The 17,778-nt window shown below is 37.3% G+C and overlaps 1 protein-coding gene across 1 annotated transcript in view; it reads right to left on the bottom strand.

The window, feature by feature from the left end:
* Positions 1-519: 519 nt before the first annotated feature.
* si:dkey-178e17.3 (somatomedin-B and thrombospondin type-1 domain-containing protein) overlaps positions 520-17,778 on the bottom strand; it is a 39,371-nt gene continuing 22,112 nt past the window's right edge. The window contains exons 2-5 of the mRNA XM_066644614.1: positions 15,609-15,794; positions 14,455-14,545; positions 2,841-2,999; positions 520-2,059 (exon numbers count right to left, since the gene is read on the bottom strand). Coding sequence (XP_066500711.1) covers positions 1,954-2,059; positions 2,841-2,999; positions 14,455-14,545; positions 15,609-15,794 — 542 coding nt within the window. The 3' untranslated portion in view covers positions 520-1,953. The remainder of the gene's footprint in view (positions 2,060-2,840; positions 3,000-14,454; positions 14,546-15,608; positions 15,795-17,778) is intronic.

Raw genomic sequence — 17,778 nt, 5'->3', positions numbered from 1 at the left:
GACACATACTTGAGTGAAAAATGAAATTGCAAATGAAGTTATTTCATTTATTTTTAATTTTGTCATATTTGCACATATATTTTGAAATATTAAAGGTAAAACGGTGTTTGCATGTACATTTTATTGTTTTAATTTCAGTTTTAATTTTGGCAGGAAATTAGTTTTACCTCCCTAACTGAGGTAAAATTGCTCTATATCTTTAGTTGAATGCACTACTCGCTGTCTGTCTGAAAGAAATGTTGAGAATGACAAGTATGCCTCAAAGTACATGTTTAGAGATGAACGTATTTTGGAGTGTACACATGTGAGTGTATACACATGCTACCTCTTTGAACTATAATAACCACATGTAGCTAGAGTTAATATCTGGTTTGGTCAACTGTCGCCAGCTCCTAATAGTGGTACGGGGGGAGTTTAAGCACCTTATCTCCCTAGATCCAGCTGAAGAGAAGGAAAACGAAAACAGCAGGTTCTAAAGACAACCTAAAAACACTGGAATGTAAGACATTTATTAGGTGATAAGGAAAACAAACACAAAGAGAAAACAGAAAAGAAAATATAACGATACAACAAAAAATTATGAATAAATTGCAAAAGATGAAATTGACAAACAAAATAAGCACAAAAAAACAAGATGAAGAATCTAAAATGCACTTAATAGCCAACCATTTGTAGTCACTCCTTATGTTTAGTGAAATCAGTTATTTTAAAGTGAACTCAACCCATCGTGAACACAAAAATCCAATTATTCACACACAGCTTGTATAATCCATACAGCAAAGCAAGAAAGTATGATATGTTGGTTCTACTCAAAGGCAAGTGTCGATTAAAGAGGTATTATGCCTTGCAGCTTTGTGACTGTGGCACATCAAGAACAAACACCCTATTCATTCCTTTCCTTTTCTAAAGATATTCTGGAGAGCAGGTTGCCACAAACAGTTGGCAATATAGTGTAACTTTAATTTGCCATTATGTGAAAATTTAAACAGAGCTTTAAACTCAGTGTACTGTATAGTGTACTGAAATGTGTTGGCACACATTAATTTTATAATGCTAAATAAAATATTGGGCATATATGTTGTCATTACAAAGCCTAGTATGCTTCCAATATATCACAGCTGGAATTAACAACTACAATAAGGTAGAAGATCAAGCTCCTAAAAGGAGTGAAATACACAATGGATACAAGGACTAGAAGAAACGTTCACACACAAACAAGTGTATGTATTTCACATATATCAGCACTTAATGTGCAAGGGCACATTCAAAAGCAACTGCAACCAGAAGGCACTGCCTCATTCAAATGCAAATGATACAAAATGTTCATACACTGACTATGTATACAGAAGTAGAAAAGGCATGAAATAACGTGACATCCACATAAGAGATGCAAAGCATTAAGACAAGTGCCTTTGGAGGTAGATAGTAAAGTTACAGAGGTAAGAAGTAAAAGGAGGAATTGATTTTTATTTAATTAATATTTTCCCCCCCCAGTGAAATGTAGATTATGTGGCCGTTACATATGTGTAAATTTCCTTATTTGGTTTTCCATTTCTAATCTTGCGATATAAGAACAGCACAAAAAAAAGCACAATGAGAGCAGGCAGAATGAAGTCTAAACATATTTAGTGATTAGGAGTTGACTCTCAAAGAACAGAGACAGGTCAGTGAACCTTTCATTATATCATTCAAAACGGGCCTCTCTCGGTTTTCTAGAATCAGAAGGAAATCAGAATCAGAAACGAAAAAACTGGAAGGTACATGGACACCATTACTGCTTATTTTTTTATATAACACATGACTTGTGAAAGGGGGTGCTGCTCTGTGTGAATTCTAGTCACGATACAAGGGCAGAAGAATACCAGTTCCCAGAACAGCAGATTCTAAAGATCCCATTTAGCTTTCTGAGAACTGCTATTTTATTCAACACATGAATTTGAAAAAATGTTTTATTCAGACAAACAATAGTGAGTAACGGGGACAGTGACAGTTCTCATTTGAAGATTCTCTCATCCAAGATCCATAGCAGCCTGGTGCTGATGCTGCTGCCCAGAAGGTCCTAAGGGGAGAGATAAAAGCAAATTGTGGTGATTTTTTGAGAATACCCCTTTTTTCCAAGTGCCAACTATCCTTTATTTTGCATGATGGATGAAATGTGAAGATGATAACCAAAGTCAAAAACTGATAAAGCTTAGACTGACAAACTGCCAAGGTGTTGATCATGTATAAATATGGGTCACTTCTGATGTTATATTCATTCACAGTGTATGCAGAATTTAGGATCAAGAGTAGACATTATGTGTGATGTGGTCAAGTGCATGTGGCAAAATGAAATCAGACCAGGTCGACTATTCATTTATTTTTCTGTTTGTTTGTATTGGTAATGTTTGAAAGACTATTTGAACCTATGCAGTAATAGTAATATATATTCTATAAAAAACAATTCTTACTTCACCGATGTATGAAAAATAATAATTTTTATATCTTAATTCAGGTATTAGTGTTAATAGTGACTTTTCTGTATGTGAGAAATCTCTGATTTAAATCCAATTACTGTGCCCCACTTGGAAATATAACATTAAGTGGTAACATCATGTTTTACCTCCCTCTCTATTTATAATAATAAGCCAGCCAGTTCAAAGACTGATGTCCTGTTTCACTCAGAAATATGCCAGATGGAAGAACAATGTAATGATTTCTGATTTAAAGCCTGGATTTAAGAACATTTTTCTCTTTTCTTTTCAGTGATCTAAGCTTTTACAGTGGTCTCTCTCTCTCTCTCTCTCTCTCTCTCTCTCATTCTCTCTCATTCTCTCTCTGTGTGTTTTCATTAAGCTCACCTGATGCTCTGCAGGCCATCTCCTTGGCAGCGACTGTCAGTTGCCATAGCATCACTCTGACATTCAACACACACAGACCGCTCTTGGATGAGCTGAGTGCTCCACAATTTCAATCTACATGCTGAACTCACCTGCTTCACACGCATGTACACACAGTAACTGCAGGGGAGAGACAGAGAGAGAAACAGAGAATGTTTAATCCCAAATGCCAGGTTTACACACGGATGTTATGATTCTGAGCAAGGCCTGAGACAAAAAGAATGGTACTTATGACAACAGCTTTTTCCTATTTCCATTTTCCATCTTTTCTTCTCCCCTCTTGTCTTTTCCTCCCCTGACTTCCCCTTTGTCTTCTCTTCTCCCACACTACAGTCAAACAGCTGCTTTCAACTGCTTCCAAAAATGTTATCTGCTTGTAAGACATCAGTAGACAAGTCTACTGAAATGGGTCTGGAAAATAGCACCCAGCAACATGGCTTTGATATATCTATAGGTAAGACAGATATTTTAGTGAATGGTTGTTGGCTCTTTAAATGGACTCAAAATTGTTCAGAGTGCAGCAGCCAGAATGTTTACCAGATAAGATTTTAACGTGTCGCTCCAGTTTTATTCAGTTTACAGTGGCTTATAGTTATGACCTGGATTGTCTTAACGTCTTGTTTAAGCCATTTAAAGCTCTTAATGACCTGACCCCAGTATTTTACTGATCTGTTAGAGCATTACAATATGTCAAGAATACTTTACATAGATGGGGCAGGTTTACTGCAAACACTTGGATAACTTACAGCTGGTCTTATCTGTCCAGAATAGGCAGGGCAGTTTTACTGCAGAAACCTAGGATGACTTGCAGCTGGTTTTTCATACCTCCTAAATTTTGGAAAAGCACTCAAAGGAATATAAGGAATTCAACCTTGATATGTGCTTATAGAACTAGATTCAAATTGATATTTGTTTTCATATTTGCTAGCATAGTCCAAGATTTCTTGAGGCTTATTTTAAATTTTTTTTCATTTGTTCACTTTTCATTTTTTTTTCATTTTTTTTTCATTTCATTTTTTCATTTGTCTTAATTTTCCATTATTTTACTAACATGCTGCATTGACTGTAAAATTCTCTTCTTGACACATAAATGTCTTATTTGTTTGGCCCCACAGTATCTGCAAAATTCTTAAACCCTACAACCAATCATGTATATTCCACAACATGCTGGCCTATGCAGGAGGAGGAAATTTTTCCTCATTAAATTTCCCAACTCTGGAGTAACTTTCCTGTTACTTTTTCAGGACTCAGACACTGTGTATAGATTCCCTATATACTGATCCCTATATTACTCACTATGTGAGTGCACTGTTATAGGGAACTGAATTCAGAAGTGTAGTACAGATTACATACACCATGCATGTTTTTACTGAACAGCACAGTTCATTATAGTTACCAGCTGTCCACTAATATCTGCTAATGTTTTGCGGTGCATCTTTGAATTGTTTGAGTGTACTGAAATTGTCCACTGGTTTGGGCACTAATACAAAATGGTGGAAACCTATATAGTGAATAGGGCACAGTTTCAAATAGAGCAACAGTCTCTTTTATATAGCCATCCAGTATATGCTACTGTCTCCTCATTGTAGCTTTCCCCACTCATGTTGCTTACTTTGAAGCATCTTGCTTTAGACCCTGTCTTTGATTTTTTTTTTCACAGCAGGATGATCCTGCATGGGACTGTTTAGCTCAAATGGACCTCAAACCAATTAATCCTGTGTGTGTGTGTGCTGGTGGTAAGTTTGTGTCCCAAGAAAGCCATTTCATGTTATAAAATTTAAATGTACTCATGCAGAAATTTACTTGTCATATATTGATGTTAAATCTGAAAACTGCTGCACACAAGTATCTCCCACAAGTACATACAGTGAATCAGCCTTGGGAGTGTTAATGCACACATGTGCTTCCTCAGAGAAAGTCCACCGCTATATTCTATACTGCCACTGATGTAACTGAGCAGTTTAACAGGTCAGATGAGACTACTTCCAGATCTCTCACATCACCTGACAGACACCTGTGCTATATATCAAGGACCATATGCAGTGATGGGGGAGTGGGGGCCTACCTACCCAACCAGAATGTAAGGCCAATTATAGCCTTGATTACCTGCATTACCTGGATCTGACCCTGTGATTTAAATATTTAGAAGAGTAGGACTCTGATTAGTTATTATATATATAATACACTGAAATGAGTGATATTTGAAGCTTTCTGCAATGTTTAAATAGACAATACCAACCAGAAAAATTCTAAAACTCTCTTCAATATTCACCAAAATGCACTCATCAAATCTCTCTGAGAAGTACAGGGGTTGGACAATGAAACTGAAACACCTGTCATTTTAGTGTGGGAGCTTTCATGGCTAAATTGGACCAGCCTGGTGGCCAATCTTCATTAATTGCATATTCCACCAGTAAGAGTGTGAAGATTCAATTAGCAGTGTAAGACCACAGTTTTGCTCAAAATTTTGCAATGCACACAACATTATGGATGACATACCAGAGTTCAAAAGAGGAAAAATTGTTGGTGCATGTCTTGTTGGCGCATCTGACCAAGACAGCAAGTCTTTGTGATGTATCAAGAGCCACGGTATCCAGTGTAATGTCAGCATACCACCAAGAAGGATGAAACACATCCAACAAGATTAACTGTGTTCGTGTGCTAACCCGGATTGTATCCAAAAAACATAAAACCATGGCTGCCCAAATCACGGCAGAATTAAATGTGCACAACTCTCTTGTTTCCACCAGAACTGTCCGTCAGGAGCTCCACAAGGTCAATATACAGGGCCGGGCTGCTATAGCCAAACCTTTAGTCACTCATACCAATGCCAAACGTCAGTGTCAATGGTGCAAGGAGTGCAAATCTTGGGCTGTGGACAATGTGAAACATGTATTGTTCTCTGATGAGTCCACCTTTACTGTTTTCCCCACATGCCCAGAGTGAAGCCTGGGGGTGGATCAGTGATGGTTAGGGCTGCCATATCAAATCAAATTCAAATCAAATTTATTTATATAGCGCTTTTCACAACTGATGTTGTCACAAAGCGGCTTCACAGAATTCCAGTAAGATATCATGGCATTCCCTTGGCCCAATACTTGTGCTAGATGGGCGTGTCACTCCTAAGGACTACCGAAACATTCTGGAGGACCATGTGCATCCAATGGTTCAAACATTGTATCTTGAAGGTGGTGCCATGTATCAGGATGACAATGCACCAATACACACAGCAAGACTGGTGAAAGATTGGTTTGATGAACAAGAAAGTGAAGTTGAACATCTCCCATGGCCTGTACATTCACCAGATCTAAATATTATTGAGCCACTTTGGGGTGTTTTGGAGGAGCGAGTCAGGACATGTTTTCCTCCACCAGCATCACATAGTGACCTGGCCACTATCCTGCAAGAAGAATGGCTTAAAATCCCTCTGACCACTGTGCAGAACTTGTATATTCCCAAGACAAATTGACTCTTCATTGGCCGCAAAAGGAGGCCCTACACCATACTAATATATTATTGTGGTCTAAAACCAGGTGTTTCAGTTCCATTGTCCAATCTCTGTAGGTGGGCATGGTCTTAATATTCTTGCTAATGTGGATTACTAACTGCCCCCTATCTCTAGTGAAAAATCCATGACAGCACACACAGCCTTGAGCCTTTACTTGAATTGCGGCTGTGATTTCACAGATATTTAGGGTTTACTCAGGTTTTGATCCAGTAATGGAGTTACTAGCCTATATATCGATATACAATATAATAGTGCATGCTATGAGAATCAGAACGAGCCCCGTGGTTATCGGCATGAGACTTGGAATGAGTGCCAGATTTACTCAGTGTGAGGCATGGAAGGAACACAAGGTTCACTTCATGTGAAGCTTGGAAAGAATGCAGGGTTTACTCCATGTGAAACTGGCTATGACTAGGCTCAAAGGCAAGATTGAAGATAGAGCCATGTTAGCCTTGTGACTGGCTAGGTTAAAGGTTATGTAAGCTTTACCAATTGAAGGCCTGCCCATTCTACATTGAGAGGCGAACAATATTAGTAAAATAAAGTAGACAATTTTTTGTCTTTGGGAAGATATAAAAAAATAATTTTTGGTATGTTTAATTCACCAAAAACTTTGTTCATGTATACTTATGCCCATGAAAAAACAAAATCCCTACAGGACTAACACAGCTCTTTTCCAGAAACTATTTTTTTCATTCGATTATTAAAAGTGCAACACACAGAACAATTACACATGAAAAGCAGATACTTTATACACTGTATATACAGTCTACACACCCCTTTTAAAATGTCTATTTTTTTGTAAACAAGAGAACAAGAGAACAAGATTTCTTCTTTTCAGAAATATTTCCACTTACAATTTGACATATATTCTGTAAAATTCAATTGAAAATCAAACAAATCTTTAGTGGGGTAAATAAAAAAGACCTATAATAACATGGCTGCATTAATATGCACACCCTTATACACTGGCTTGCAAAAGTATTCATACCCCTTGAACCTTTTCAAATTATGTCACCTTACAACCGCAAAATTAAATGTATTTTATTGAGATTATGTGATTAAGACCAACACAAAGTAGCGCATAATTATGAAGTGGAACGAAAATCATACATGGTTTTAAAATTTGAATCAAATAAAAATCTGAAAAGTGTGATGTGCAAAAGTATTCAGCCCCCTTTACTCTGTTACCCCTAAATAAAATCCAGCGCAATCAATTACCATTCAGAATTCAGAAGTCACTTAATTAGTTAATAGAGCTGTGTGTTATTTAGTCTCAGTATAAATACACCTGTTCTATGAAGGCCTCAGTGGTTTGTTAGAAAACACTAGTGAACAAACTGCATCATAAAGACCAAGAAACTCACCAGACAAGTCAGAGGTAAAGTTGTGGAGTGGTTTAAAGCAGGGTTAGATCATAAAAACATGTCAGGGAGCACTGTTCAATCCATCATCCAAAAACGGAAAACGTATTCTACAACTGCAAACCTACCTACATGGCCGTCCACCCAAATTGACAGATCAGGCAAGGAGAGCACTGGTTAGAGAAGCAGCCAAGAGGCCCATGGTCATTCTGGAGGAGCTGCAGAAATCCACAGCTCAGGTGGGAGAATCTGTCCACAGGACAACTATAAGTGGTTCACTCCATACATCTTTATGGCCTTTATGGAAGAGTGGCAAGAAGAAAACCATTGTTGAAAGAAAGATATAAGTGCCGTTTGCAGTTTGCCACAAGCCATGTAGGGAATAGGTTACCAGGTATTTAATCTGTGATGTATTTCCTGTTAAAACCGAGAAGCGAGCAGATTTTTGAGAAGCGAACTCAAATTTTTGAAGCGAGGAACAAACTGGAGCACGCAGTAAAACGAGAGCGCAGAGCTACAGGAAGCGAGCACAGTGCTTGATTTTCTGCTCTCGCTGTCGCTGTTTTCGTTCGGTTTTCTTGATTCTATGAACTTGTTGAGTCTGACTTGCTCGACTTAGTGCCGTTTTTGCACTCTTGCAAACAGACAGTGATCTCACCCATAAAAGATCTTTAAATCTGTCGGATAGCAAGGGCTTCTCCTGTGCACAACCCTCTTTAGGTCACCCCACAGATTTTCTATTGGTTTTTGTTCTGGGTTCTGACCAAGCCATTCCAGAATTTTGATCTTCTTATGGTGAAGCCATTTTATGGTTGATGTGGAGGTATGCTTTGGGTCTCATAGTTGCAATTGTTCATGATGCCCTAACCTTCATTAAAGCCCCAGTTCCAGCTGAAGAAATAAGCTTCAGAACATAATGCTACCACCAGCATTTATACAGCATGTTATGTGTTTTGGTTATGTGCAGGCTTGTATTTGCACCAAACATACAGTACCAGTCAAATGTTTTAAATGCCCACATCTTTTTTCACATATTGTAATGGTACAGTACTAGTCAAAAGTCTGGACATTCAATGGTTTTTCTTTATTTTTTATTATTTTCTGCATTGTTAATAAATATAAAGGACTTAGGAAATATAAAGGAAAATTAAACAATGAAAGAACACATATGGAAATATTTAGTAAACAAAAACAGTTTTAAACAAATCAGAATATGTTTTATACTGTAGATTCTTCAAAGTAGCCTCCTTTTGCTTTGATGACAGCTCTGCAAACTCTTGGTGTTCTCTAAATCAGCTTCATGAGGTCATTACCTCGTCAAGAGTTAATTTGTAGAACTGCTCGCTTTCTTAATGTGTTTAAGACCATAACTTGGGTTGTGCACAGGTACATGCTCATACTTTTCATGTTCATACTTTTCAGTTAGAATTTCTAAAAATCCTTTTTTTGTATTGGTAAGATACTGAATTTAGGGTTTTCATTTGTTGTCAATTATAATCATCAAATTAAAAGAAATAAGCAATTGAAATATATGTGTGTACTGAATGAGTATAATATACAAGTTTCACTTTTTGAATGGAACTACTGAGATATCCTAATTTTATGACCAGCAACTTTAAGTAAACATAATAAAAATCTCACTTTAATTGAAGGCAGGTGTGTAATGACTACTATTTAACATCAGTCTGAATGTGATTAGTTATTTATGAACACAGCCACATCCCCAATTATAAGAGTGTGCACACAACCTTCTTCTGTGCTCTCAGTCAAAACACAGATATTGAGTTTTAACAGTAAATCTGCTCAAAGGATACATCCCTCCCCAAAACACATGTCTCTCAGATGTGTGTGTGTGTGTGTGTGTGTGTGTGTATGTGTGTCACATTGTTCCATGTCATTACTAAGATAATGGGCAGTGTGATGTCTGGTCAGGTTGTCTTAGGTCAATATTTTTCAACATCAAAGTGCTTTCAAGAGTGGTCCATGTTCAAGCTTATTAAAACTACATTTACTAAACAGACAGATTATAGCTAAAATACTTTTAAAATATTGAGGACTGCTAGGGAACTAACTCTAACTCTGTGTGAATTAAGCATGATGCCTTCCTCTCGATGAAAGTAAACACCAGTGATGTGAATACTAAGTGGTACTCTGCCCATGCGAATAATTGTATTAGTGTAGCATGCATATAAACTGTGATTTTAATAAGATTGGTCAGTGGAGTATACCTTTAAACATATCATTAAACTATGAGGACTGTTAGAGAAATTGTGTCATTACCATTGGTGGGCAAAGTATACAAACCATGGACATGAGTTAAAGTATAGATACTCAACGTAATTATAATCATACACAAGATAAGATGTAAAATATCCTATGCCAATCCATTAGAGCTTCACATATGGCCCACCCCACTCTCGTCCTACTGGCAGCCACATAATTTCTATTGTTCCAATCCTACAGCTGCACCCTAAAGTTGCTGTGGCCGTTTATGATCCGATCAGCAATCAGCTACCCTTAACATTAACATTGAGCCCATCACGTGAGTACCCAAACCACCCACTGCATCACTAGCTTTTCACAGAGGTCAGCAGGTAGGCACCTCCCTTTGTCAATATTTTGCTGAATTAAGCCCACAACACCTCCAGAAGGCTCAACAGTAAAGTCTACCGTCCCCACCCCCTCCAAGCTAGCCACACTGACCCCCCGGTGACTAAGATTGTATCTAGCCCCACTCTCACCGTTAATGCATGCTCAGTGCCACCAGTTCCATGTGATCTTTACATGCTACATCACCACCACCACAACAGCACCTCTACAGTGCATTTCTCCAACTAGCCTGTGTTCTCCTTATCCACAACCACTGACTAGACCTTTCAGCTGTTCCTGATAACTCCTTCACAGCTGCCCTTAGTTTCTGGCCCCTGATGCCGAACTGCACAAGCAGGGATATGGCAGACTTGGCTACAAATCCCCTAAAATGTCCACTGGTCTAACCTGTGCCTGCCCCCACATTCCCTCACCTCAGCCGCCAAGTCTACGTACTTCAGCTTCTTCCTTTCGAATGCTTCGTCTACTGCATCTTCAAATGGAACAGTTAACTCTATGAAGTATCTGTTTACTTTCCGTTTACTTTCAGAGTACAGCACCATATTTGGCCTCAATGTAGTTAATGCAATGTACTCTGGGACCTGCAGTTTATTGCATTTACCTCTAAGCGTTTGCTGTCCAACAAACATGCTAAAGCCCTTAGCGCCTGATTATGTCTCCATGTATACCTCCCCTGCGACAAACTAACCTTACAAGCTGATAGAATATAGCGTAGATAGATAGCGTGCCAACCCCTGTATAATCTACAATTAGGGTCTTCACCTACCCACTGTCCATGATTTTGTGTAGTTGGAAGGACATCATAACTTGCTCTAAGCAAAAACTTAATACGACTTGCCTCCATCACCCACAATTCTTGCCAAGTGACCTTCCGCTTCTCTAGATTCTCCCACCAAAGTCACTGGCCTTGTTTTGCCTGTGATGCTGCTGATCATTTCATGATTCACCTTTGCATATTTAAATTCCTCAAATAAACTTGTGAGTGGTAGCTCCAGTAGCCCTCTCCCATACCATGCCACACTACTTAAACACTGTGGCACCTTTAGCCACTTCCTTATAGCCTTGTTTATAACAATTTCCATCCTCTCTACTTCTGTGATCGAATCATCATAAACTGTCAACAGCCATCTAATATGAGGTAGTAAGCCAAACTGCAGACACCACAATTTCAACTTCCCTGGCAGACATGATTTATCAATGCTATTTATAGCCTTCACCAATTCAGTCTTTATTCCCACAACTTGGTTGGTATCATTTAGATCTTGAATGATACCATCTACCTAAACTCTTCACTGGTCTCTCCAGTACTGTAGGAATCATTTCTCCTTCCATCCAAAAACTTTCCTATACAAGTTTCCTTTGACAATCGACAGACTATACTTGCTTGGTTTAACTTTCAGCCTAGCCAACCTTGGATTATCATTGAACTTCCCCAGCAACCACAGTGTACAATGCACAGTAGTCATCAGGGTCATCATGTCATCCATGTAAGCCCTGATTGGGGGAAGCCTAGTACCATCTTGCAACCTCTCTCCGCCTACGACTTAGAGGGCCTGATTAATACATTCATTGCCATCATAAATGCTAATGATGAAATCTTACATCCAGCCATTATACATATTTCTAACCTCTGCCATAACGTAACAAATTCCCCTGTAAAAAAGCAAAACTGAATGTCCTGTAGATCTCTACTCTCTTTCTATGTTGTCTGAATCTGATGCCAGATCATGCTGCTATGTTCCAAACATCCTGTAAAGCCAGAAACCCCAGCCTTTTGTTTTGTTATTCATTTGTTTGCTTTCAAATAACCAGCAAGTCTCCACGCTGTCACACTAAAGAAAATCTTACCCTCCACTTTAAGAAGACTTATAGGCTGAAACTGTTCTATACCCACAGCATCTTTCTCCTTAGGGATAAGTATACCATCTGCTCTTCTCCACTCTTTTAGAATGATCCCTTTCTTCCAAACTATGACCATAAACTTCCACATAAAATGGAGTAAAATATTACTCCAGTAAGTCCTCAATTTAGATCTCCACTTGAGTAAATGTACAAATTTACCTTCAAATGTAGTTAGGTAACAAAAGTAAAAGTACCAGGATTTATTATAGTTCTAATGTCCTATTATACTTTTTGTAATAAGACTCATGCATAATCAACAAGAAATGCATTGTAGGTGAAAAGAATCTAGTATAACGCTTGGTTCACTGGTCTTTTAATAGAATGTCATTAATTAGTCTGACACTTATGAACACAACAGAAAGAGTTGTTACAGAAGACTAATTACAATGAATGTTATATCAGCTGTCTTATACATCCAAGTTATTTCCCCTCCAAAACTAACTGAGGTCGCTGTCTCCTGAGTATTAAGCCCAATTTATGACTCTGCATCACACCCACACCGTAGGGCAAGTATTGAACTGAACCATACATCATAGCCTGACTTGCACCCCTCTAGAAATATATCTAAAGGTGTTTCCACACCTGTAGTTCATTTGTTCTGGTCCAAATCAGTCCAAGCTCATAAAAGTGTTTGTTTTCACACACTGTAAAAAATCCAACCGCACCAAAAACCACAAAGATATTCTCACCACTGACTAGTCAGACTTAACTGAGGCGGGAGCAAGAATGTAAACACAGGAAGAAGGTCCTGATTTCTGTACTAGTGCATTTCTGATCCATTATTTCGATTAGCGGCTAAACTTTTACCACTTCTCTGTTTACCTGCCTATTGCATCCAATACGCAAAGCACACTCGGGCTATGGATGCCATTTAGCACTCACTTGCAGTGTATACCTTATTGTTGGGTCAGATTGAGGTTACATGAAATTACATTCTCACCAGAAACGAACCCCACCAAAGTACTTTTGGGACCGGACCAAGACCACCTCCCCTCAAGGGTCTCGGTGCAGTTGTCTTGGTCTGCATCTGAGTGCAATTACTTCTTTCACACATGCCCAAGTGAACTGCACCAAGGGTGAAAATGAACCAGAGTTAGATTTAACCAGACGAAAAAGTGCAGGTGTTAAAACACCCTAACTACACATTGCATCAATGCAGACCGCAATGAGTGTGATTGGTCTGCAGTCAGATGAACATTGATCAAGTTGAACCGCCGAAAGCCATAAATATGAACTCCTCCATGCTACAGAAACTGCAAACAGCAGCAAAATTCCAGCCAGAGATTTCCTCAGACATTGGTTTGGATATCACAGAATAAATTAAAAGGTTATACAAAGAAAAAATATGGAAAAAAAAGACTCACAACAATGAGAGGGAACACACAGGAAATATATGCAGTTTCTGCATTACTGAGTGAGGATTAGTATTGACCGAGGCTCTGTTCTCAGCTCAGTGAGGCATCACAATAATTTTGAAGCTGTATGTTTAAGGTAAAAAAGAAATACATAGAGTTCCTTTAACCTCTCTGTTTTGTCTTCATAGTTGCAATGAAGGCCTATTTTTTGAGCTATTTCTGCAATTTTTAGCCATCTGTTTCTTAAATATGTTTTTAGCTTTTCTGACTTGCTTAATACTGTTTTGCATTTTGGATTTGTCTTTTGGACAGAACCGGTTTTCTGATTCTTACACTTGGTTTTGAGTGATGAATGACATCTACAGTTCACTAAACCCTGTAATATGAATAAATAGTAGGCACTGCTGACAAATACAAAATAACAAAAGTTAAAATAAAAAGTCAGCTTTCCTTTAAACTTGGTTTTAGGCAGAAAAACTTCGGTTCGCTTGTTTCAGTGATCCAACTGTATCTGTCCTTATCCTAACAATGGTGCAGCAAAGAGAGCTGTATGGAGCCAGGAGATTTATTCCTGCCTTGCGCCCAATGATTCCAGGTAGGCTCTGGACCCACCATGACCCTGAATTGGATAAGCGGTTACAGATAATGGATGGATGGATGGATGATTTTCATTATATAGTGGAGTAAAAAGTAAGATATTTGATTTTGAAATGTCGTTGAGTTAAACTATAAAGTCACCCAAAATGGGAATACTTAAAATATAGATACATGAAAAAAGTACTTAAGTACAGTAACAAATTACATTTACTTCATTACTGTCCACCACTGGTGATTACCTCTTCTTCTCTTCCCTTATAAGCAAGTGGGGTCGTCTCCAGGGGTCCTTAAAATTTCGCTTGAATGAATCGGGCAATATTTTGGCCACCTCTGAAAAATATTAAAAGAAAAAGAGAAGAAATATATAAATGTTAGGAAGATGGTAATTTTCTTCCCACATTTATAGCTTGTTTGAAAGGGCTTCTTAATTGTATTACAAAAGGATACTTACTACAACTGGATCTGTACGATTGAAAAAAATAATGGATTGACTTTATTGACCCTTATCTAAGCCTAATCTATCCCTAACCCAGCTTATCCTCCTCAGAAAATATTTTTCCATAATCTATCTGTGGTCCTGACAAAATGTCCAAAAAATCCTCTAAATTTTGCAATTAAAACATTAGGTTATTGTTAATATTTAAGCTTATACCAACAGAAATATAATTTACAAATATCTTTCAAGCATTCTTTGGACATTAGATTAAAATGTTTTATTTACAACATTATTCGACCTAGTAGTTAATTTTACTCAGTACTGTAGGAATATTCCCTGTGAGCAGGGTCAACACAATTCTTGATCAATTGCTACAGTAATGGTAGCCACCTGTCTGCTAGACCCTATTCCATTCACATTATTTCAGATGATTGCTACAAACCTCCTTCCTTTCATCACATTTGTCATAAACATGTGCCATGCACTTTCAAGACTGCTAAAGTGGTCCCCATGGGAAAGAAGCCAACTCTTGAAGGCTTGGACATCAGCACCTACAGACCAATATCTTTTCTTTCTTTCCTTTCAAAATGCCCTTGAAATTTTAGAATAGAATTTATTAATTCGTTCTCTCTATCAACATTATGATAATTCTGAAACTGATTTTATTTTTAAATTTGGTCAAGAATCCCCTTATTTCTTTTTACTGTATTAGAAGTTTTATTTAGTATTGTAAACACAGCATCACTACTGTTGAACTCAGAATGTAGATCACATTTAATGTCTCCCTCTCAATCTTTCTCTCTCTCTCTCTCTCTCTCTCTCTCTCTCTCACACACACACACACACATATAAAGCAGAAACTTTTGGCACGTTTTGCCTGAATGTGGATTACAGTGTTTCTCATTGCTCTGAATATTGTTATGATTAACACAATTAAATAAGCAAACAGACAATTACCTTTGGCAGCACTGCAGGCATCCATGTGTGCAAGGCATCCTCTGCGCTGCTTCAAATCAGGGCAGGGTGAGCCTCCATTGCGAGGCGGTGTGGTAACCTGACGACTTCGATCTGTTGTGCCTGCACCACACACAGACGAACATGGGGACCAAGCACCCCAGTCCCCTACCTCACAGTCTATAGCTGCTGAGGGGGGGGGGGGGGGGGTGAGAAGGAGAAGGGAGGGAAAAGGGGGGCAGGGGTTTAGGTAGGTGCAATTGCATAATTCATAAATTTGAATGTTTATATATATTATTTTGTGTGTGTGTGTGTTCAAACATTCAGGCCTCAATAATACAAATCTAGGACAGACTAACATAGGAAGGTCTGTGTACATTTCGTTAATTGGTTTTCCTGCAACAGAAAAACAGAGAACAACCCATTTCCTTGTTTTGTTATGAACAGTACCAGAGAATGTAGATTTTATTTATTTATATTTTTTTCTTTTCTTCCAACACATCAAAACACAAATATTAGAATCTGATATGTTTTGATTTTAGTTCATTATAAACTGATATTTTGTTTCTTCATACCTAACAGGAAGATAACAGATATCAAATCAAATCAAATTTATTTATATAGCGCTTTTCACAACTGATGTTGTCACAAAGCAGCTTCACAGAATTCCAGTAAGACAAAGATACATGTCACTAAACACTATACTGCTGCGCTTTCGCAAGCTTACGTATATTAGCCTTAGAACACCCTCTCCGAACTTATACCCTTAACAATTATTTACAATTTCTTATAAATAACTTCTTTATTTTAAAATTAATTACACACACACTAAAGTGTAAAACAAGATATACCATGCAAAAAAATGGGGGAAATATATATATATATATATATATATATATATATATATATACATATTATGGCAAGCCAAACAGGAAATATTTAATGAACTTTGATATATATAGAATGAACGCTGATATATATAGAATGAACTTTGATATATATAGAATGAAAGTTGATATATATAGAATTAACTTTGATATATATAGAATGAAAGTTGATATATATAGAATGAAAGTTGATATATATAGAATGAACGCTGATATATATAGAATGAAAGTTGATATATATAGAATGAAAGTTGATATATATAGAATGAAAGCTGATATATATAGAATGAACTTTGATATATATAGAATGAAAGTTGATATATATAGAATGAAAGCTGATATATATAGAATGAACTTTGATATATATAGAATGAATGCTGATATATATAGAATGAAAGTTGATATATATAGAATGAAAGCTGATATATATAGAATGAAAGCTGATATATATAGAATGAACTTTGATATATATAGAATGAACGCTGATATATATAGAATGAAAGTTGATATATATAGAATGAAAGTTGATATATATAGAATGAAAGCTGATATATATAGAATGAAAGCTGATATATATAGAATGAACGCTGATATATATAGAATGAAAGTTGATATATATAGAATGAACTTTGATATATATAGAATGAAAGCTGATATATATAGAATGAAAGTTGATATATATAGAATGAAAGTTGATATATATAGAATGAAAGCTGAAATATATAGAATGAAAGCTGATATATATAGAATGAACGCTGATATATATAAAATGAAAGCTGATATATATAGAATGAACACTGTTATATATAGAATGAAAGCTGACATACAGGGGTTGGACAATGAAACTAAAACACCTGGTTTTAGACAACAATAATGCATTAGTGTGGTGTAGGGCCTCCTTTTGTGGCCAATACAGCAGCAATTTGTCTTGAGAAAGTCCTGTACAGTGGTCAGATGTATTTTAGGCCATTCTTCTTGCAGGATAGTGGCCAGGTCACTACGTGATGCTGGTGGAGGAAAACGTTTCCTGACTCGCTCCTCCAAAACACCCCAAAGTGTCTCAATAATATTTAGATCTGGTGACTGTGCAGGCTATGGGAGATGTTCAACTTCACTTTCGTGTTCATCAAACCAATCTTTCACCAGTCTTGCTGTGTGTATTCGTGCATTGTTATCCTGATACACGGAATCGCCTTCAGGATACAATGTTTGAACCATTGAATGCACATGATCCTCCAGAATGGTTCGGAAATCCTTGGCCATAATCATTCTATATATATCAGCGT

Source organism: Hoplias malabaricus, chromosome 14 (assembly GCF_029633855.1).
Source record: "Hoplias malabaricus isolate fHopMal1 chromosome 14, fHopMal1.hap1, whole genome shotgun sequence".
NCBI lineage: Eukaryota > Metazoa > Chordata > Actinopteri > Characiformes > Erythrinidae > Hoplias > Hoplias malabaricus.
The sequence above is the reverse complement of the archived record's forward strand: the minus strand, read 5'-3'. Positions and strand labels throughout refer to the sequence as shown.